Source organism: Mustela putorius, unplaced genomic scaffold (genome assembly GCF_011764305.1).
Source record: "Mustela putorius furo isolate JIRA1106 unplaced genomic scaffold, ASM1176430v1.1 tig00537227_pilon_pilon_pilon, whole genome shotgun sequence".
In the NCBI taxonomy this organism is placed as follows: domain Eukaryota; kingdom Metazoa; phylum Chordata; class Mammalia; order Carnivora; family Mustelidae; genus Mustela; species Mustela putorius.
The window spans coordinates 4,648,426-4,671,409 of record NW_025422368.1 but is presented as its reverse complement, the minus strand read 5'-3'; the positions used below and the strand labels follow the sequence as shown (position 1 = coordinate 4,671,409).

The window sequence follows — 22,984 nt, the reverse complement described above, 5'->3', positions numbered from 1 at the left end:
CTTCTAGTACCTGTTTTGGTCAACACTGTCCTCTTTGGAAAATAGGCAAGGAAGAATCCAATTACTTTATTCCACTAAATAGTCCAGAGCTAGATCTACTATGTTCCATGGAGGTTAGGGAAATTGAGAACAGCTGGCATAGAAACATCATCCTTCAAGATGATTACACAATGAAAAGAAATTTCTAATCAGGCTACTGAAAAGATTCTACTCTCTAAATATAGACTCTACATTAAAAATAGACTTAAGGGGGTGCCTCAGTGGCTTAGTTGGTCCAGGGTCCTGGGATGGAGTCCCACATTAGGCTCCTTGCTCAGCAGGGACTCTGCTTCTTCCTCTACCCCTTCCCCTCACTATACTCTCTCTTCTCTCAAATAAATAAATAAATCTTTAAAAAATAAAAATAGACTTAAGTGTTTAATTAGAAATGGGCTTTTCTCATAAAACCCAGTAGGTTCCAGAATTTATTAATTTTACTCTGAGAGAACTTCAGTGATATATTTATTGCTTGAAAAAAGAAATGCAAGGTATTTATTTACTAAGAGTAGCTATGCATGAGAACTCACAAATTGTGTTTAAATTAAAATGGAAAATCATCTACGGGCACCTGGGTGGCTCACTTGGTTAAGCATCTGCCTTCAGCTCAGGTCATGATCCCAGGGTCCTGGGGTCAAGTGCTGCATCAGACTCCCTGTTCAGTGGGGAGCCTGCTTCTCCCTCTCCCACTCCCTCTGCTTGCACTCTCTCTCTCTCTCCCTCTCTCTCTGTCAAATAAATAAATAAAATCTTAAAAAAAAAAAAAAAGGAAAAGAAAAATCCAGATTTGTAAATCATAAATTAGAGAATTATTAAATGTTCCTCACTTAGAAAAGAAGTATACCCCAGACTCCCTCTTTAGAAATCAGTCTCTTCTACTGGTTTTAGCATAACTCAGATTATCAAATTTTTTTATTATAGGAGTTATATGACCTGATCGGTATACTTTTAAACTTTTGTACACTTGAGTCTCTTCCTAGTAACATATAGCTAAAGGAGGGAGATGAGTTAAAGAATCCCCCAAGTGCTTCGTCTCTGTTTAATTGAGCACCTCATCCTTTTAGGAGTGGCAAAACAGGAGTTTTAAAACCTTTTCTTTTTCCTCCTAACACTCACTAGTAATGAAACTGAATTGCCCAGGAAGGGAGGAAAATCTAAATTGGTCCATCTAGAGTTCTTATCTGTGTATAAAGAATCTAAAATACTGAAACTCATTTTAAAAATCTCTTCTTCAAGTGAAAGCTGTTAATTGATGCTAATTCAGTTTCATTTTAAGATTGGAAGGATGCTAACCTACAGCATAAGGACACTACTCTTACCAGAAGTTTCAAGGGCCCCTGATAGAGAAACGAGAGAATTTTATTTATTTATTTATTTATTTAAAGATTTTATTTCTTTACTTGACACAGAGAGACAGCGAGAGAGGGAACACAAGCAGGCAGTGTGGGAGAGGGAGAAGCAGGCTTCCCACAGAGCAGGGAGCCCGATGCAGGGCTCGGTCCCAGGACCCCAGGATCATGACCTGAGCCAAAGGCAGAGGCTTAACCGACTGAGCCACACAGGGGCCCCAAGAATTTTAAAGTATCATCATAGAAAACTTTCCACTTGGAGGGCCAGGTCTTTATAAATGAAGATAAGGAATGTCTGGATTTAACAAAAAACAACGTACTGAAAAGCACTAACTTTTAAAATAAGACAAATGAGATATTTACCTTTTGAAGCTGAAATAGGAAGATAATGCTCAAAGTCATATAAAAGCTGCAGTATTTGCAAACACAATGCCTCTGTGGCTAGAAGGAAGTGAAGGAGTGTGTGTGCTGTCCCGCAGTATAGTCCATGGAGATGGACAGCTGCCATTCATTCCAGCCAACTGCAGTTCCATGCAGGAATATGACCCAGTGTTGAAAATCTCCTTTTCAATCAGATAATTATGCAAAATCTTTCAATTTTTAAGTATTAACTTTTTTATTATAAAAATCTTAAGGAAAAAAGTCCTAGTTAAGAAAAGCGGTCAAAAAGAATCTATAACCCACATGTAGACAGGCAGTTTATGACATGAGAACTGGTCCTAGTCTAGTTCTAATCTCTTATTACTTGGTATAAATATCTCACAATAAAATGCTTAGCATTCAGGGAAATTCAACATTAGAAATATTAGCCATTCCTGGAAACAGACTTTGGACCCAGAAATGGTGTTTGGCGTTTTTATGGGAAAATGGGAAGAAAACACATGGTAGGACTCTAAACATTAGAAAGAAAACAAATAGGTCCATCAACATCTTTATAAAAGTAAATGTTAGAAGTTTCTTCTTTTTATACCTAAAAACCTGAATGGTAAAATGGGCTGAGTTACAATGTCACATGGAAAACTGATCATTGGTTATAGCATGGTTTCTGAATCTTATTACAAGGTATTAAGCTCTTTGGAAAATATCATCATTCCTCCAGTAAGATTTCAAGAAAAGCAACAGAGAGAATTATAATTAAGAAGCACATCAATAACCAGGACCAAATATGAATGCTGAAAAGAAGAAATGTTTTCCTTAGAAATGATGTGCTGGTATGAAGTAGTCGCTAAGGGTCTGGTCGATTAAAACTGACATGTAATTTAACCGGCCATAGTCAAGTATCACTTTAAAAGGTAAGTTAATTTGACCAGGTCATTCCAAAAAAGAGCATTACTCCCTCTCCTTTCTCACCTGTGACCCAGATAAAACAAATATCTGATTTATCTGAATACTGTCTTTGAAAAAAATAAGACCTATCAATTTTATATAACCTTAAAACTCTACCCAAACTGATATGTTCAGGTTTACATAAATATATACACATATATATTTTTAAATGCCAGAAGTCAAGACACAAGCCCATAGGGTGTGTGGCCACAAGAGGCCAATCATTGAGCTCTGGCTATTGTAGGACAGGGGAGGCGGGTGGGTCTCTGTCCTACACTTAACAGCTGTCAGCTTTTAATGTCCTTTCCCATGAGGAAATCTTTACCTTTTGTTCAAAACATCTGAACAAAACTCATCTCTGAACTAACAGAGATATGTTAACAGGACACCTGGCACAAAAGGATTAAGACAAAGTAGTTCTTATACAGTCTCGCGGGCTGTCAGTCATCTAGACACAAGTGAGTCGGCATCCACTGTGTTCAGAAGGTAGAGTTCAGGCTGAGCCGTCAATCCCAGATGGTACTAAGGACAAAAAAAACGGAAAAGAGTTAGACTCATTTGCCAGTATTTATTTATTTATGTAGAAAGATTTTATTTATTCGACAGAGAGAAAGAGCACAAGCAGGAGAGAGTGGCAGACAGAGGGAGAAGCAGGACCCCCGCTGAGCAGGGAGGGGGGGGGTGGTGTTCTATTCCAGGAGGACCACAGCCAGCTTGGCAAAGCCCGAGGCAGACACTCAATGGACTGCTGAGCCACGTAGGCGCCCGTGATTTGCAAATATTTAAATATTGTAACTGGTGCATGAGGACCTATAATCAGCACATCAAAAGATGCTTTTTTCCAGTACTACTATATTGGTTTTTATTTCAGAAAAGAAATGGCTTGCAGATAGATACATGAATGGTTTATGGCACATAAAATAGCTAGGTACTGAAATAGTTAAGAATTGAGGTAGTGCCAAATGCCCTCAGCAAAATTTGCACTTTGACTATTCTTCTGACACACTTGGCTGCTGCTGGATTTTTTTTTTTTAAGATTTTATTTATTTGACAGAAAGAGAGAGCACAAGCAGGGGGAGGGGTGGAGGGAGAGGGAGAAGCAGGCTCCCTGCCAGACTCCAACTCTGACTCTGTGGCTGGATCCCAAGACCCCAGGATCATGACCTGAGCTGCTTAACTGACTGAGCCAACCAGACAACCCAGGATGGCTACTTCTGATAAGGACATTCAGAGCCAACACACCAAGTGCTTTTGTATTCTGGTACTGTTTTAGAAATCAAATAAATTCTAAATAATGAAAATCAAATATTAGAATGAAATATGAATTCTAAATTATTAGAATTAAACACTAATTCTAAACCCTGAGCTCAGTCTAAATCCTGAGCCATATTATCCAGGCTGGCCTCATGATCTTTTGGCACCTGAGCAGAGAACAGCCTTTCATTTAAAAAAAAAAAAAAAAAGTGCTGAGAGAGGGAAATGACCTATGGGTCTCAAATGTTTGTCAGGCTGAACTGAAATTACTTGGACTGCTTTTAAAATATGGCCAGACCGCCTTCCTGGAAACCTGAATCCCTATGGTTTATTTTGTTTTGAAGTAGGCCCCACACCCAGTGTGGAGCCCTGTACTGGGCTTGAACTCTTGACCTTGAGATCAAGAGCTGAGCTGAGATCAAGAGTAGGATGCTTAACTGAGACACCCAGGCAACATCCCCCTTTATTTTCTGAATCCCTATTGTTTGAGATCTGTGAAGTTATTGCTTACTCCTTTTCTCTCCTCTACATACACTGAGACAATCACTGAATCTCATTTTAGCCTTACTGTTATTACTTAGGGTTTTAGGAAAGTTATCACCCCTTGGCATCAACAGCCTGTATATTAATGCAGAATGTAGACTATAAATCCATAGAAGGAAAACATCCCTATTATAGTATAGTGGAAAAGTCACCAGAGTTGGGTTCAAACGCCAATTCTGCTACTTGAGAGGAGCAGACCTTGAGCAAGTTCATGTACACTTCTGGAGCCTTATCCTACTTATTTGTAAAAATAGGAATAAATGCTACATTTGAGAATACCAAGTACATTAATACGCCGTTAGTCTTCAACAAATGTAATTTTTTAATGTATTACAAATTGTCCCGTATACCTCATAGGCTTGTAATGGATGTGTGAAGATGACCCCAGATGAAGCCCAAGATAAAACTGTTCTAAGAACAGTGACTAAGAGTGGCCTCGGGGCAGAGAGACAACTCTTCAGACAAGCCTCCTTATTCATTTCAGGGTCTTACATCTCAGGTTGGTAACCAAGAGCGATTGTCATATACACTATAAACTCACTGCAGCCTTTTCACAAGAGCTGAGGTGGTGGGCTTCCTCATTATGTAGTAGGCAAGAGTGGCATTATTAGTCCTGTGATCCCCAGAGTCACTCAGATGACTTACTAGACAAAACCTCCTCATCGGAGAAGTTTGTCATATTGCTCTGAGACACTGAGAAATGGGGCCAAATGACCCAGGAGTAGGCTAAATACTGTCAGGGGCAGAGAGGTAGTGCAAATGAGTAAGCTTAATAGTTCTTAGCTACTACTGAGGTAGAATCACAGAGGGCCATGGCCTATTTTCTGTGCTTACCAAAAAGCATTCGAAGTTGTTTCAAATATAGCAAAGGTCAAACAAAATTAGTCTACCAGCTGGCAAATGGTGAGCTGAAACATATTCTATCACTAATTAGAGTATCACACAAATGCTTTGATATGTTCCTGGTCCTGCCAAACACCCAGCTTGGTGTCTTAACCCTGCACAAAATGTGTACTATGTATTATATAGCATGGTTTGGGAATGACAGTGTGGGCTCTGGAGTTAAGCTATTCAAGTCGAAATGCCCATTGCCTATTCACCAGCGATGTGATGTGGGGAAGTTACTTTTTGGCCTTTCAGTTGCCTTATCAATAAAGAGGCGGATCCTCTTGTTGTTAACAATTAAACGAGGTCATAAGAGTGCTCAGACCAGGACTAGCACATGGTAGTGGTTTTTAACATTCATAAAAGCTAAGATGCCAAGAGAAGCGGATACATTTAGATGCACTGGTCCTGTCCAATAAAGGAGCAGATAGCATTCCAGAGGGCGGAGCTAAAAGAAATGTCTCAAATCAGATCTTCAAATTGTTGCCTCCTAGTTTAGTTCTGAATTTAAACCCAGGTTAAGAAGGGAGAGCTAAATGAGGCAGGACAACATGGAAAACAAAATTCCCAGATTACTTCTATCGTGTTTCAGTATCTGTCTCCTGTAAGACACACAGGAAAAGCTTACAACAGAGAAAGGGAAAATGCAGTTCTGTGCCAACCTTGGGATAAATGAAGTGCTGACTTAGATTTTCCTGTTGTTTATATGGTGACAGGAACTGCAGTTTACTATGCCTGAGCTTTGTCTTTGTTTTATTAAATGGTGCCAGTTTTTCCATTTATATCAGTTCCGCCAAAATGCTCTCAGTTTTTAAGCTAAACAATTTTGGTTTCTCTTTTCAAATACTCATACTTTGTATTGGCATCATACATACGGAACATAAAAGCTTACTTCAATGGCGAAACAAGACTACAGATAGAAAAATGTTCAACTCAGGGCAAAGAAATGCAGAATAACAATTTTTTTGGACTTTAAGTATTGCAACGATGTGACCTTTAGAAGCAGCAAAACTATGTGACTAAGTGGGTAAACTGGTATGACTGTTTGGTGTCTGGGGTCCTGAAAGTCTTCTCAGGACTAAAACTATTTGCACCTCCATCCCTTTAGAAGAGAAAATCACTAACAATGTGGGCTTAAAATGTCATCTAGGTGGCGGCTGATGTTGCAGTATCTCGGAAGTATTTTCTTTTCTTTTCTTTTTTTTTAAAGATTTTATTTATTTATTTGTCAGAGAGAGTGAGCACAGGCAGACAGAGAGGCAGGCAGAGGCAGAGGGAGAAGCAGGCTCCCTGCTGAGAAAGGAGCCCGATGTGGGACTCAATCCCAGGACCCTGAGATCATGACCTGAGCCGAAGGCAGCCGCTTAACCAACTGAGCCACCAAGGCGTCCCTTTTCTTTTTTTTTTTAAGATTTAATTTTTATTATTTATTTGGCAGAGAAAGAGAGAGTGTGCAAGGGCAAGCAGGGGGAGCGACAGGCAGAGGGAGAGGCAGGCTCCCTGCTGAGCCAGGAGCCCGATGCTGAGCTTTGGTCCCAGGACCCTGGGGTCATGACCTGAGCCAAAGGCAGATACTTAACTGACTGGGCCACCCAGGCATCCCCAGAAGTATTTTTAAGGTTAAAAAAATACCCAGGAAACCAAACAGGAAAAGGAAAAAAATCTTTTAATTACAAACCAAGTTTACATAGTTAAATGGGCACTAACAGCTCAGTTGTAACCACTTATACTACTAGCAGGACCTTACAGGAGCCAAACTCCAGCTCTTCCCCATCCATTAACTCCCAGTGTGCTGTGACAGCACAATGACTTCATGTCACACTTGTGGAAAACAAGGACCACTTAACATCCGACACAGACAGCGCGCATACTGGCGCTGGGAGACTTCACAGCATTGTTTATTGCACCCAGAGTACTGGCTGAAGTACACTTTCTTTCTGACAGGATCAAATGAAATACAGTATTGAGTATTTTTAACACTGTCAAACACTACACACATAGTACTATAAAATGCCATTTAACTGGGAAGAAATTTTCCATCATCTCAAGTCATAAACAAAACTTTTTAAAGAAAACAAGCAGCTTTACCTGAACTTCTAAGTCTTATGACTCTGAGAGTGACTGGACCCACCCAGATTCAGGGCAAAGGTAGTGTGTGTTATTATACTGTCTTTACAAAGAATTTTTTTTGTCAATTTTGCCTCTACCTAGCCCAGCCAGATGAGAGATTAAGATGTCAGCCCCCAGTATCTTCACAGAGTGCCCTTATGACCAGTTTGGGACAGGGACAGGGGCAGATGTGAGGAGGAACAGTGAGGGAAATTTCTCTTTCATGATCCTGTGCTTGAGGGCCTAAAGTAAGGTATGGTCAGTGATACACAGTGGTTTACCCTTAATGCCTTATAAAAGTCCATCCAGTCTATACTCTTGGCCTGGTATCAGCAATAATGCGTTTAGGGGCTCAGGTGAATAGAGAAGGTCAATCAACCAGGAATCTAGAAGGAAAGCTCCAAAAATGAGAAGTCATTGCCATTCAATGCCATTCCCATTACTGTTCTCATCAAGTCAATGGCTAGAGCAGACTTGATTATTTATCTCCACCAGACAAATGTGATTTGCTTTGATATAATCACATAATCTCAGGCTCCATATGTAAAAATGTCAGCAGTGGCTGAAGAGAAGCAGCTTCATGCTGAAGGGACCCATGTCCTCTGACTCCAGAGCTCCACCATCTGGTCTCAAAGTTTTTCCCTCTGAGGGAATGGCTGAAGAGAGGTAGCCCAGTGCAACCTTGCTGAGAGAGAACTTTCAATCACAGTGATTCCTACTGACTTGCTGAGAGACACAGAGCTTTCCAACAGTTAGGTCCATAGCTCCCGAGATTGCCTTGCAGGTTGTCTTGGGCATGCTTCGGAAAACCATGACAATTCTGGTAGGAGGTGTCTTTTAGGAATAAAACAGATGACTCTTCTTTCCTTTAAAGTCTTTTCTCATTCCAAAATCTCATGAGAATGTCAGTTCATAAATGCTACCATCTTTTTTCTAAAACCAACCTCCTGAATGAGGAAGGTGAAGGCTTTGTAAATCTATATACTCAAGAGTAAATATCATCAGGAAAGCTCTGTATTAACACGAAAGTTAAGAAAATCGGGACTGGAAAGAAAATCCTGATAAGCTTTCAATCTCTGAAGAAAATCTGCTCAGTGACTTTCCAAGGTGATTAATAACCAACACCCACATGCCAGCTTTGCTGTTTGTTTATCACCATCTTTATCCTTTCTCATCCCTCTTAACTTCCACCAGGAAATTTAAAATGAAAATAAGTTAAAAGAATCCTGAACCCGAAGGAGGTAGATTTTTCATAATTTTATATTTAATATGGATGAAACCAGTTTAGTTGAGATTTTATTTTTTTTATAATTAAAATAACTGACAGGGTATGCATAAGAAAAGTATTTCTCAGCCTTTTATCTTTTTATGAACAAAACCTGCATACCCATTCTGTAATTTGTCTTATGAAAACTTTAATACATTTCTCAAATATTTTTTTTTAATACAGAGCCTGGTTAAGAATAATGCATATAGGATTATCTCTCAAAAGGATAAAACAAGCTGGCTCTTGGGCAGCTACGTAAGAGTTAGTGTTGGAATGATAGCAGCACATGTCAGTTTTTCAAAGATCCTATCTAATGCAGTTCCCAGGTTAGAAGGTCAGGAAGAAAAAAAAAATTTCCATCTTTTCAAACATATACTGAAACAAAGTCTTTCCCAACAAAGAGCTGAGTCTTAAATGCACTCTGTGCAACAGCACATACTTTTGGCTATGTTCACACAGTAAACCATAGAAACACACTGGCTCTGATGGCTACCCGTGGAAGACAGACAGACTGATCCAGTGTCTACTTAGCATAGCTGCCAGTGGCTTCTCCGGTCAGCAGGACTTTGGAGATGCTTACCGTGCGCCCACAGTCCAGGAAGGACATGCCCAATGCAATCAAACATTGCCAACCCTGAAAGATAAAGTATGGTTATCATTCGCCAACCTCTCTGCAGATCCCTCTTCCCATCATGACTGCTCACACTTTACTGCTCAAGATGCAAACCTGCTCTCCTCTTTTTTTTTAAAGATTTATTTGTCAGAGAGAGAGGGAGGGAGAAAGCACAAAAAGGGGGAGTAGCAGGCAGAAGCAGGGTCCCTGCTGAGCAAGGAGCCTGATGCAGGACTCTAACCCAGGACCCCGGGATCAGGACCCGAGCCAAAGGTAGACACTTAACCAACTAAGCCACCCAGGCGTCCCCCTGCTCTCTTCCTTGAACATCCAACTCTGCTCATGTCCTACCACCCAGTTTGCACAAGTCATTCTCCCAACCCCACACCCCCATTAAAACATCCTGGAATCTGCTTTTCTCAACAAAGTTTCTTCATACTATTACTATTTTTAATATCGAGTTCCCTGTTCCTACTGCTTGGTTTGTTGTTTCTTTTGTCCAACTGGGAGTTCCCTGAAGACCATGTTTCTTCAGTCCTACCCCATTCCTCATGATGCAGCTGGAGGTAATGATTGACAGACCAATACAACTGGGACAGCACCCCAAACTGCTCAAGTATGTGTTTGGGAGCTTAATAGCAATAACCAACCCTAGAATCAGTCCCCAGCCTAAAAATGGGTCTTCAACAACCTCAACAGTCTCAGGCTACCTGAGGACAACTCAGTCTCTTCAGAGCTAATCTGCAGGAAGGAAGGATTCCCTTAACTTCTACAGTGAATTTTAAAAATAATTCCTGTCAAGGACATGTTCAGTTACTTGGGTTTTCTTGGAGTAAATCCCTAGAATATAGGTTCAGCATAATCCTAGGGTGCTCAAGGTTTACTAGGGAGGAAAGAAGAAAAAATAAATCAATCCAGGGCTTAATTTTTCAATAGTCACTAAAGTTATTTTCTCAATTGAGTACTTAACCTGTGTCAGATATTAGCATGGGGACTAGGTAAGTGTTAAAAAGATCAGCAGGTCTCCAGCCTCCATCCTTAACCATTCTCTGAAGCATATATGGTACAAATTCTGCTGTCCCTAAACCTCCACATATGCATTTTTCAGAGAAACCTGTAGAGAACAGGGAGGTGGGTTTGTTGTCTTTGTTGCTACAACTATTTTCCATTAATATAAGTAATGTTACAGAAGATTTAGAAAATAAGACAAAAGAATATATCCATCAAGGAAACATCCTAACACAACTACTATCACCACTTTTAACATAATTTACCCCTGATTTTTAGGGGGGAAAAAAATGATCATCTTGGAATACATTATTCTGCATTTTCTGTATAGTGATGCTTTTATAACCAACATTTTTAAATAACTCTAGAGTAATTCAATGAGAAAATATCACTATTCTTTCTTTTGTAGACAGCTATTAAAATCTTGTGCCACTCTCTACTTTCTATATACTATTCTTTTAATTCTTCAAAAACACGATACTCTCTTATCAGGAATTTTTAAAAAGCTATTAATTTATTTATTTGAAAGAGAGCACAAGCATGAGCAGGCAGAGGGAGAAGTAGACGCAGACTCCCGGCCGAGCAAGGAGGCTGAAATGAGGCTTGATCCCAGAACCCTGAAATCATGACCTGAGCTGAAGGCAGATGCCTAACCAACTGAGCCACCCAGGTGCCCCTCTTATCAGGAATTACTAAGAATGGAAACCAGACAGAAGTAACACGACAGCTCTTAAGAGCCAAAATAAATTTTATGGTTAAAAATATTTTGAACCACAGGTGACTTAACAATTTCACATAAACAGTCTCATTAACCTGGAGATAGGACTTTTATTTTTTTTTATTTTTTTGCTATGTGCTTTTAAAAAAAAAAAGAAAAAAAATTGCTATTTTGCTCTTTTGGATCCTTTCATTTTGGTGTTCATAAGCCCCATCTCTACCATGTCTGATACCTACACCCCTGCCCCCTTCTGAAAAGACTTACCAGGTAAAACACAAAGCTCAGATAAGCCACACTGACCACAGCAGCTACCACATACAGTGCCACATGCCCTAGTTCCTGGACATAAACCAGGACGAAGTACATGTTGATGGAACAGACAATAAGGACCAATATCCCGCCTGCAATCCTCCAGCCTCTGTAAAAGAATCATCAGTCACTGGGGGAATAGTCTAACCCATTCACAAGCAGAAAAGGACACTGTCCTGTGGAGTAGACAGGACAGGAGTTAAGAGGCATCTCAAAATGCACTGAAAATTATTCTTATCATGTCCCAAGTAAAACATCAATAGGGAGAAAGAGGGGGGGAAAATACTATCAAGTAATCCTTAATATTTAAGTCCCTAAAAATGCAACAAGTCTCAAGTACCTAGAAAGCAACAAATAATTTCAAATACCCCATACCCTTTCAAGAAGTACATAAAAGGTATTCATTTATGCTTTTCTCATTTAACATGGAATTAAGGTGCTTTACACTTCAGTGACCAAAGCTAAAGAATTAAAGCCCTAAGAGTGGAACTTTCTCATGCTAGAAATGAAAAATGTGCTTGCCTTCTTTACTACATTCATAGTCTCTGTTCTCTGAGCCAAAAACTAAGGGGCAGCTCTAGCATTCACCTCTCAAAACATGTGGTTCCCCCACCTGACTCATTTTCTCACTGGTCTATTCAATGAAGATATGCTTCCCCACATATTTTTGGGGAACTGAGAAGTACACTCACATTCCATTGGTAAAGTCATTCATTACTGGCCGCAAGCTCGTAAATGTGAGGATGGGTATCAGAGCAAAGGGAAGCTGGAAGAGAAAGAATGGAGATCAGATGGGGCTACTGGAGATCCTGGTATTATCCCAAGAGTAGCACTGTTAGCACATCGGAAATACATAATAACCTGTCTCATCTACCTCATGAGAAATTATTCCTATTATCCCAAGATGCTCATGCATTATGTTAAAACCTATGGAGTCGTCTGATCCGATGTCTTTATTCTGTCAATGGACACCGATTCTGATCCAGTGTCTTTATAAACATTCCTATCTGTCTTGCTTTTTTAACCTCAATAGGACCTAGCCATGTCCTATGTTATTTAATGTTTGCTTGGATTAAAAAACAGTAATTTTATACTCCATATATAATTATAGCAGATAATTCCCATTCAATAGGCTTTTACAAACCAAAACATTTCTAAAAGCTTTTCAGATACCAGGGATTCCATACATTTACCGAGACTGTGCCTCTTTCTTCCTCTGAATTTTTCCCAGGACCCAGCACTACAGGCTTGGTACCTAACAGCAATATATAACACTGCCTGATTAAATGGGATGGGGCTTCCCCCAGCTCCCTCCTTACCTGTAAGCTCTGCAGAACATTCAGGAAGTCATTCATCCCTGTTAGATGCTCTACATCCTGGAAGATGGCAACAAGCAGAGTGGGGATGATGGCAATAGAGCGGGTCAGAATCACTCGGGCAAAGCGTGACCATTTTAGGTTCAAGAATCCCTGGAAGAAAACCCAGAAGCAGGATAAATGTCTAGAACAGGAAACAGAAAAAGGTTTGGGAGGTTCAGGAAGACCCTAGAAACATGGGATTAAGAAGATGTCACAAAAGGGCAATCAATGTTTTCTTCCTCTACTCTATACCAGTCAAAACAGCACATACCTCCATGACAAACTGGCCAGAGTAAGTTCCTGTCATGGTGGAGCTCTGTCCTGCAGCCAGGATCCCAACAGCCCAGATGTAGAGTGCAGCTGGTCCAAAGTAACATCCCAGTACAACACCCTGGGGGAGGCAAGGGAGAAAGATGTTTTTGTCAATGATCTGCTTAGACAACGACCAAAACAAAATTGCTCTGTAGCAAGTGCTGTGCTGGGCCCTACTCCGCAGAAGCCAGACTCAGGACCTGACCTCATTTTAGGGGCCTTCGACCTAAATTTTGCTGGATACTCCTTCATTCCTCTGCTTAAGTCTTTTCTCCGAGTTCCTAAAGCCTTCATCCTCAACTTACATCCTAAATATGTTTAAAATTAAAAAAGAAAAAGAAAGAAAGTCTACACAACAATTCCCCAATTATATTACTTAACACACTATTCTGGAAGATAGTAACAGGAGTGAAGATAAAGGTCAAATACATTTGGGAAATACTACATAAATTATGCATCCTACTCTTGGGAGGTTCATAATGTAACCAGCATTAAAAGGGACTGAGAGGTTCCAATAAAGAATACTTTACCAGGAGCACTTTCTTTAGTCTCCCCACAGTTAACATCCTATAAAACAGTATACTACCACCATAACTCTACAGTTCATCTTTTAGCTGATCCTCTATTCCCTCCCACATAATCCAAAAATGCTTGCCTGGCACCTAGACCTCTGAAGTAAATGACACTCCAGAGAAGATTGTTTCAGCTCCAAAGTGAACCCACAGAAAATTATCAGATACTATGCCAAAAATACTGATTCAGGAGCAGTGATTACAAATCTGAAAAGGCTTACCCCTTTGTAGATGTCCACTGCCAGTGTTGAGTTATCATCAGGAAAAAGGTGAGTATGGGGACTGCTGTTATTTCTACAGACTGCAATCTGGAACACAAAGCAGTTCAGGAGCAACTTTTATTTTTGAGGCAAGGACCAGACCAGAAGGGCATTCCTACAGATCACAAACTACAGGTCACATGCAAGTCACCTAGGAGACATAGGCTGGAAGTTAAGACACTGGATACAGGTTGTAATGAGAGCAGGGACTGGCAGTAATGGCATTTACGGTCTTCTTCCATAATCCTTCTACACCCTCATGCTATCAAAAATATTTACTGTTGGGGCGCCTGGGTGGCTCAGTGGGTTAAAGCCTCTGCCTTGGCCTCAGGTCATGGTCCCAGGATTCTGGGATCAAGTCCCACATTGGGCTCTCTGCTCAGCAGGGAGCCTGCTTCCTCCTCTCTCTATGCCTGCCTCTCTGCCTACTTCTGATCTCTGTCTGTCAAACAAATAAATTAAATCTTTGGGAAAAAAAATATACTGAGTTAAGAGTGTGCATGGTGGGGTGCCTCGGTGGCTCAGTTGTTAAGTGTCTGTCTTCAGTTCAGGTCATGATCCCAGGGTCCTGGGATCGAGCCCCTCATCAGTCTCTATGCTTGGTGAGAAGCCTGCTTCTCCCTCTCCCACTTCCTCTGCGTGTGTTTCCTCTCTCACTGTGTCTCTGCCAAATAAATAAAATCTTTAAAAAAAAAAAAAGGTGTGCACAGTAATACATGAATGCTGGCTCGCTTTAAGTGATGACAGGAGGAGAGGGCCCTTAAGAAATATGAGTGGACTCCTTAGTCATAGCAGAGCCAGAAGTCAGAGATCCTATAGATAGGCCATCAGGAATTAAGACAATAGAGTATTCAAAATACAAAAGAGGGGTGTCTAGGTGGCTCAGTGCATTCAGTTCAGGTCATGATTCCAGGGTCCTGGGATCGAGCCCCGCATCAGGCTTTCTGCTCAGCAGGGAGCCTGCTTCCTCCTCTCTCTCTGCTGCCTGCCTCTCTGCCTATTTGTAATCTCTGTCTGTCAAATAAATAAATAAATAAATCTTAAAAAAAAAATACGAAAGAGAGTATCTTAGTCAGTTTTGCGTTCTGTTTGTTGACTCCTCCCTACCGGTCCTCACCTCCAAATACCGGACTGGCAAGCAGGCTGGCAGTTGATAAACAGGAAACAAAAGGGGATGATGACAAAGAGCCAAACAGACATGAAGGCACGAACACAACAGCGTGAGGCAATCTTTATTCTGAGGCAAACTCCCTTCTGAGCCAATAGCTTGGAAACATGGGTCCAGGCCTGGCCTATCCCCAGACTCTGGACCCTGAATAGTGCCATGATGAGGGGGCAGCCCCAAACCTGGAGATCTGTTTCCCCTGAGCTCCAAGTCCCTGTCACTCTTCCTGTTTTCTGGCCTTCACTACCCTCACATTCACTACCACTCATGACCCTGGCTTACTCACCACCTGGTCGTTGGTTTTTTCAAAAAATGCTTCAGCAAAGACTGAGACGACAAAGACGTTGATGATGAAGGAAACAAAGAGAGCAATGCAGGATTCGATGAAAAAGTACTTATTAGCTTCTCGAACTTCCTGCTTATTGGCTCGGTTTACCTGTCTGGACTAGAGACATAAACGTCAAAGTCATTTTTTGATTAGTTAGAACAAGTTTCCTTGTACTATTTCATAAGTTTGGAGTTAGCTGAAAGATTTAGAGGGCAAACAACTGACATTTTCTCACAAGAAATGTGAGAAAACTTACTTACATCCTGGCTCAGTGATTAAGGACCTCATGACCCTCTGACAACACTGCACGTTCCTCAAACAGGAAATGATGACTATGTGCTACTGAGCTCGCAGTTACTGTGGCTAGAAGAACCACTGACATAAAAAAACCACCTGATTTTCAGTCCTAACAACCTTCATTATAAAGGTCTCTGAGATCTCCCAGCAAACTATTGTATAAGATGACTGATAAAATCTTGGTTTGGGCTCTTTACTCCTGATCTCCTCAAGGTCACTGAGGCTCTTGGGATTTTTTTTTTAATCTTTTGGGATTTAAACACAAGAGATTTGGTGCACTTTTCGACCTTTTATGAAGAATTTTAGTCCCAGTTTCTCTGTGGGGTCACTTATTTCTGGTCACCTTTGTGACAAAAACAGAGTCTGAGTGTGCAAAGTTTATAAACATCCAAACATGGAAAAACCTTTCTCTCCTTTAGGGCTCTAATGCTTTTCAACTAAGTGTGTGTTCCCTGCAACTAAAGGAAGCATAAACTATCGGACAACACAGATATAAGGGACATACCTTGACTAAGGCAGAATGCAGGTACATATTGTGTGGCATGATGACAGCTCCCACGATGCCCACAGCCTGCTCGATCTGTGGGGTGTGGCAGCCTGAACAGGATGGCAGGAACATGCCTTTGAGTACCTGGCTCTGGCTGGGTTTCACTGTAACATACTACATACCAACATAACTATTAGAATATGAGACCAGGGGAGGAACACAGTACTAGGAAACACTCAGCATCCATTGCTCCTTACAACACTTTCTTCAACAACCACCTAGAATAATGAGGAATATAGAACCATCAGAAAACAAAGCAGCATGAGGAACTTGCTTCCAGAGGTCCGAGAATTCAGGCCTGGGATATCCAAGTATTTCACATCATATTTTAGATATACAAGGTAGATGTGTAGAGAATGTCATTAATATTCTAAAGAATTAGATGGCTGCTAAGGGCCTCACTGACATTATTTTCACAACGGCTCCTATGAGGCAGACCCAAGAATATAGTCAATTCTTGATTATCCATACTTATTCCTCTATTCACCTATGTTTATCTAAAAATATGTTTGCCACTAATGTATGCTGAGACACATTCATAAATATTTCTCATACATACTTTTTCCTGGTTTAGCCTTTCTCTTGGAAGCCTTAGACTAATCTATTACATAATCTACTCACAGATTAGATGTGCTTTTTAAAAATGATTTTATTTCTTTTAGAAATAGAGAGTGTGAACAGGGAGAGGGGCAGTGGAAGAGAGAATCCGATCCCTGAGATCATGATCCGACCCAAAAAATCAAGTCAAGACGCTTAACCAACTGAACCAGCCACCCAGGCATCCCAGATTAGATGTACTTTTAGAAGTTCAACCAGGCCAATGAGAAAAAATGAGTTTATAACAATTGGACATAGAAAACTACTATCAGGGCACCTGAGTGGCCTTCGGTTCAGGTCATGATCCCAGGCTCCTGGGATTTTGCCCCACATGGGGCTCCCTGCTCAGCGGGGAGCCTGCATCTCTCTCTCCCGCTCCCCCTGCTTGTGCTGTCAAATAAATAAATAAAATCTTAAAAAATAAAGAAAGCTACCATTATTGCCTATAATGGTACTGATTCTTAGGAGTATCTGGGTTGGGGAACAAACCAAGAAACATCCACTATATCCTTTATAGTTCATTAACTTGGAATACAGAGAAAGTTCAAGCTGCAGGTGGTATAAGCCAGGATAAGCAAAACCAGAACTCTTCCAAGTTAACAGCCAGGAATAATGCTGCAACTCCCTCCCTAACTCTCTCTAAGGCTGCTCTGTAATGGGGCTAGCCAACTTGGAACCAGGGAGTCTAGTCTAGAAGACCTACAAAATCTGGTCATTTTTGACCTAGGAGACCAGCAGGCTTTCCCAGAGACTAGTCTCTACAGATCATATCTCTTCAAAATTGGCCTAGGCTGAACTGGCTTTTTGTTAACACATGTGATAAAATTAAACCATCCTAGCATTATACAGGCTTAAAAGAAAAGGCAAAACAACCCCGTCTCTTTTGGTTATAAAAGTAATGAATAGCCTGCAACACTTGCCTCATATCCAAATGTGAGGGCCATAATGGTGATAAGAAAGCCAAAAAATGCTTCTAGCTTCCGTAAGCCTAAAGGGGAAAAATGCAACAGTGAGCTCACAGAAGGCAGGCTTCTCCACCAGCCAGATGAAGGGAAGTAGCTCCTTTCACTGACCCCTCCATTCCCAGTCTCCTTACCATATTTGTCCAAAAAGAGAAATACAAAGGTATCTGCAATGGTGATGAGAACTCCACCCCATAGAGGAACCCTAGGTCAGAGACAAGAAATGGAGATTAATGGGAAGAAATGGAGATTAGTGGTTGAAAACCACTTTCTTTCCAACAGCTCTCCAGATACACAACACTTGGAGAAGTAAGGACTCGTGGGAGAGGGGACAGTGGCAGGAGGTCAGGCCTTGGGTAGTTTAGGATCACAGCACCAAATGAACAAACTACATTCATTCAAACATTGTCTACTAAGTGACAGGATGCAAAGCTAAAAAGTATGGGTCTTACCCCTCAAGGAGCTCACTGTCTAGTGGGACAAACTGATATACAAATACATAATTATAACACACATGTCAGACACTGTATAAACAGAGGGATGCATAACCCAACATGAGAACACAAACATACAGAGCCTACAGCTGCTGGGAGAGAAGGTGGCTCCAGAAAGGTTCCACAGAAAAAATAATACTTGAATTGAATCTTGAAAACTGAAAATTAATTTGGTTTTTGTTTTTACATTTGCTTTGAAATCTAGCAAAATATTACTTTCTGGAGGAAAACCCTCTCACCTTCCTACAGACAGGAGATTGATGGCAATGGCTGAGCCAATAACTTCTTGCATATCTGAGCCAATGATAGCCAACTCCACCATCAGCCATAGGATAATTCGTGGGACCTAAATACCAAACAGCAGAAAGACATAGTTCTAATTAATCATTTTTAAGAACTTTCCCTATAGTTTGGAATTCACATTTGGCACTGACCCATCAACAGTCCTCCATAAGGCTTCAGTCTAGAGATGAAGTACCAGAACTGGGCTCCACCTGGCCTGTCACTGCACTGTACCCCCAAGCTGGAGAAAGCAAGGGTGCTTCTATGTGGTGATGCCTATGAGCCAAGGTCAGGACAGCAGCTGATCCTAATCTTTTCTCTTACCTTCCATTCAATAGAGGAATGGTTTCTGATCATTAATTTCCACTTAATTTCCTGACTAAAAACAATCCAAAAGTTTTAGGGGAAAATGAGGATGCTAATCTGGTCAAAATATTGTTCAGGAGAGAAGAGAAAATGACCACAGAAGACAATTATCCTGACCATGGCTGAAGAGATAAAATAAAAATGAAGATGCTGGGGTCAACCTTAATATAATGATAATATATAAGCAAATGAAAAAGGACAAATATGTAAAGGGACTCCAAGCAAACTGGTTGAAACAGAGTGGCATATAACAAAACGGGAACCTAATCTGGTCAAACGATCCAGCTGAAAGACAAATTTAGTTAATACTGGCTCACAGAGGCCAAGAGAAAACCAAAAAATAAAACCACAAAACAAAAACAAAAACCCAAACCCAACACAACAGCTTCAGGTATCTACTACATAAAAAATGGTCACAAAAAAATAACTGTTAATATACGTGAAGAGAAACTACAAGAAATTATAAATTACTAAGGTTTTTTCTGAGAAGCATATAAGGGGGGATAAAGCAGATAAGGATAGCTTTTCGGAGTCAGAAAAGGAGATTATACATTTAGGACAAACCAGAGGCAGATCATTATCTTATCTAAAGATGAAGCTAGGTTAAAACTATCTTCCAGACATAGGGTCCATTCCTGCCTTAGGCAGCAATAAGAAAAGGCCCAAAATGTCCAGAAAAGAGCTGTGGAAGACAGTGTAACTTCCAGAGTCAGGGTCAATTGAAAAATAATTCTTCACAAATCCAAAGATCCTGCCACATAGAGTTTATAGTAAAAGAGAATACGTTACTTTTCTTTTTTTTTTTTTTTTTAAAGATTTTATTTATTTATTTGACAGAGAGAGACCACAAGTAGGCAGAGAGGCAGGCAGAGAGAGAGAGGAGGAAGCAGGCTCCCTGCTGAGCAGAGAGCCCGATGCGGGACTCGATCCCAGGACCCTGAGATCATGACCTGAGCCGAAGGCAGCGGCGTAACCCACTGAGCCACCCAGGCGCCCCGAATACGTTATTTTTCAAATTGATGACAAAGTCAAACAAAAAAGAAAATAACGTGTATTAGGAATATGGATGTATGAATGAAAGTGCTTAAAGCACTCCCACCCCTCCATGCGCTGGGCACTGCTAGATATCAGAAGGCGGAATGAATGGTAAATATTTACTCTAACTGAATTTTTCCAAGGAAGCTTTCTGTCTAAAAATGAATCTCAATTTAAATTCTAAAGAAGTACAGAACCATGAGTTGACAGCAAGAGAGGCTACAGAATTTCCCCTGGAACTGATCCGCAGGGCCCCTGACCACTAAGTCCTCCACTATTTCAGTATATACCATGAGGCCAGCACATTCTGTCAGACACACACGTTTCTCTGAGATGAGTGACAAACAGGACACTACATGACTCACCTTAGGATACTGACGATGACACACTTCAGCAAGATGCAACCCCGTGACCACGCCCAGCCTGGCTGCAAGGCGCTGGAGCAGCAGCCCTACGACGGTGGCCAACAGAAGAACCCAGAGCAACTAGAGAAGAAAAAAATCCCATCATAACACTCATTATACAACTGGAGTATTTCCATTTCGTTGTTTGGCAATGTGAATGAGAAATACATTCAGGAAAGAGCCCAGCTCAAGAATCAAATGACCTGGAGATCTGTATCAGGTTCTGCACATAACCTGCTAGGTCATCTCACACCTTTCTGAGCCTTAATTTCTCCCTTGTTCAAGTCAAACTATGTGACTGGATAAAAGAAAATAAATTTAAAGCTAACTATGTGTATAAAATAAATTTTAAAAACCAGATGGCAAGGTACTTTTCACCCAAGTGTCCCTGCCAATGAAGTTGCATCTAACTGCCAAGGCTGATGATATCCAACAGGCAGAGAAGGGGGAAAGAATGTGAGGGTGGACTGCATGTGTTTAACAGGGGCAGGGAGAGGACTAGATGTTCACCTTAAATCCAGCCACTGCTCCAGACTGCAAATCAGATTCGATGTTTCCTGGATCCAAGTAGGCAATGCTCATAAGAAAGCCGGGTCCCGTGAAAGCCCAGAGCTTACGAAAGCTAAAACAAGAATACTATACAAGAGAGGAAGAGATCAAACTAATTATTACCTCCAAAATACTGATCTAATTATCTGTTTTGTTTTGTTTTGTTTTGTTTTTCACATATAAAGCAACAATATCAGCTTCTGCATATTGGGTGTGCCCAACTTCAACTTCATCTTATCCACTTCTTATCAATAACCTGGCCACTTCTCTGTCCAAATAAGAGCCCTTCCCTTACCTGCTCTTTCCATCCACCAGCCTCTCATTCTAAAACGTGAGTATGAGTATCAGTACCCCTGTACCCAACCACCACTCAAAAGGGACAAAAGCTACTGTAAAACACATGAAATTCATACTTTCTAGATCAAAAAATAATCACTAGAACAATGTGGCAACTGTTCTCAAGGTCCTCATTTTCCTGAAAGTTACTATAAACAGTTACTCTGATTACAAAAGTTGTCTTCAGAGACTGCTTGCAAAATTAGATCTGAAGCCACTGCTCTTGAGTTGTTCAGCAGACTTTCCACTCCTAAGTCTTCCCTAAATAACGTTTTCCTCCAAGGATTTGTCACTAACCTCTTCTTCAGGAATGGTGATCTTCTCATCAAAGTAGGTGGTAAAGGGCTCCTGTGAGTGCTCCTCGGACTGGGGGAGAGATGAGGTACTATAGGCAGGGTTGAGGGCACCAAGACTGGGAGAGTCCCCATGGTCTCCAGAAATATCATCTAAATTAACAGATTTGAGAAGAAATAAAAATGAACAAAATACACTAACAACTTGTCCTTAGTAACTTTTTTTTTTTTTAAAGATTCTATTTATTCATTTGAGAGGGAGGGAGAGAGCATGAGCAGGGGAGAGAGGCAGAGGGGAAAACAGACTCTCTGCTGAGCAGGGAGACCGATGTGGGGCTCCATCCCAGGATCTTGGGATCATGATCTGAGCTGAAGGCAAAGGCTTAACCATCTAAGCCACCCAGACGCCACTCCTTAGTAACTTTTAAATCAAATCTTTTTAACACCTAAATGCACAAGACCAACCTGGCCCTACTCAATTTATTTCCAATATTTTATTTTCATCTATATTTTTAATATAGAATAATTATAATTCTTTATAGGGCAATACATTCACATGGATGGAAATTCAGGAAACTAAAAAAAGCTTATGGTAAAAAAAGCTCCCTCTCACTCCTCCTCCCAAGTCACTTTGCTCTGGGTCAGTTTTAACACTCATCTCACAATGGTTTTCCTACTTTCACACTTCTGCATTCCTGGTTGGCAACTTTTAGTATCATCTCATTTTCTTCTAAATACACTGATGCCTAGGGCTCAAAATATAACATTCCCTGTCTAGCCACCCTCGTAACCTAAAATCCTAACTTTCAGAAGAACAGAACTAGGTCCATCTAGTTACTACCCTACTCGGCCCCCACCCCCATCCATTATTTGGTAGGACTGAGCCAAAGAATGGTCCTCGGACTTTACACCTCTGTCAGGCTTCTCAAAAAATGTGGAAGTTGAAAAATCCTGCCACAGTTAGGTTAAAATCTGAAGCTGCAGGGAAACCACCAAACAGGAACCCTTTGCCTCCTGACTAAGGCCTGCCATGAAGAGCTTCAGGTCATGGGGTGTGGGCACCCTCGTGACAGGAGGGCTCATCTTAGACTGCTTATCAGCATTTCCAGGTCCTGCATTTTGCCGGTAATCTTAAATGCTGGTAAGGGAAGGGTCTGGGAGAAAAGGGCTAATCTGCCAGAAGGATACAAAGCCGAGTTTGGTAGCCATCAAATGGCAATTTCAAACCAAAGAGCTCTAATGTCAGGGTTTCCAAGAAATCCCTGTAGCATCCAACTAGAAAAACAAAAGCTTCTTTCTATAGGGAGCTGACCCACTTCTGTGAAGTGGCTCTGAATTATGAGGAAATTTAAAGAAAAGGAATAAAAATTCTAAAGGGGAAATTTAGATTAGAAAGAATTAGAAAACTCC

The 22,984-nt window shown here is 40.9% G+C and overlaps 1 protein-coding gene across 5 annotated transcripts in view; it reads right to left on the bottom strand.

The window, feature by feature from the left end:
* Positions 1–1,976: 1,976 nt before the first annotated feature.
* The window catches only part of SLC11A2 (solute carrier family 11 member 2), a 38,526-nt gene continuing 17,518 nt past the window's right edge, over positions 1,977–22,984 (bottom strand). For 4 of the 5 annotated variants that reach the window (XM_004782071.3, XM_045072941.1, XM_045072940.1 and 1 more), the window contains exons 3-17: positions 21,579–21,727; positions 20,907–21,032; positions 20,358–20,477; positions 18,549–18,655; positions 17,950–18,020; positions 17,774–17,841; positions 16,215–16,370; positions 15,371–15,529; positions 13,881–13,967; positions 13,047–13,166; positions 12,737–12,886; positions 12,110–12,183; positions 11,373–11,526; positions 9,350–9,403; positions 1,977–3,233 (exon numbers count right to left, since the gene is read on the bottom strand). In XM_004782071.3, the coding sequence (XP_004782128.1) occupies positions 3,156–3,233; positions 9,350–9,403; positions 11,373–11,526; positions 12,110–12,183; positions 12,737–12,886; positions 13,047–13,166; positions 13,881–13,967; positions 15,371–15,529; positions 16,215–16,370; positions 17,774–17,841; positions 17,950–18,020; positions 18,549–18,655; positions 20,358–20,477; positions 20,907–21,032; positions 21,579–21,727 (1,673 nt within the window). In that variant the 3' untranslated portion in view covers positions 1,977–3,155. The remainder of the gene's footprint in view (positions 3,234–9,349; positions 9,404–11,372; positions 11,527–12,109; positions 12,184–12,736; positions 12,887–13,046; positions 13,167–13,880; positions 13,968–15,370; positions 15,530–16,214; positions 16,371–17,773; positions 17,842–17,949; positions 18,021–18,548; positions 18,656–20,357; positions 20,478–20,906; positions 21,033–21,578; positions 21,728–22,984) is intronic. The other variant, XM_045072942.1, reaches the window with a different exon arrangement.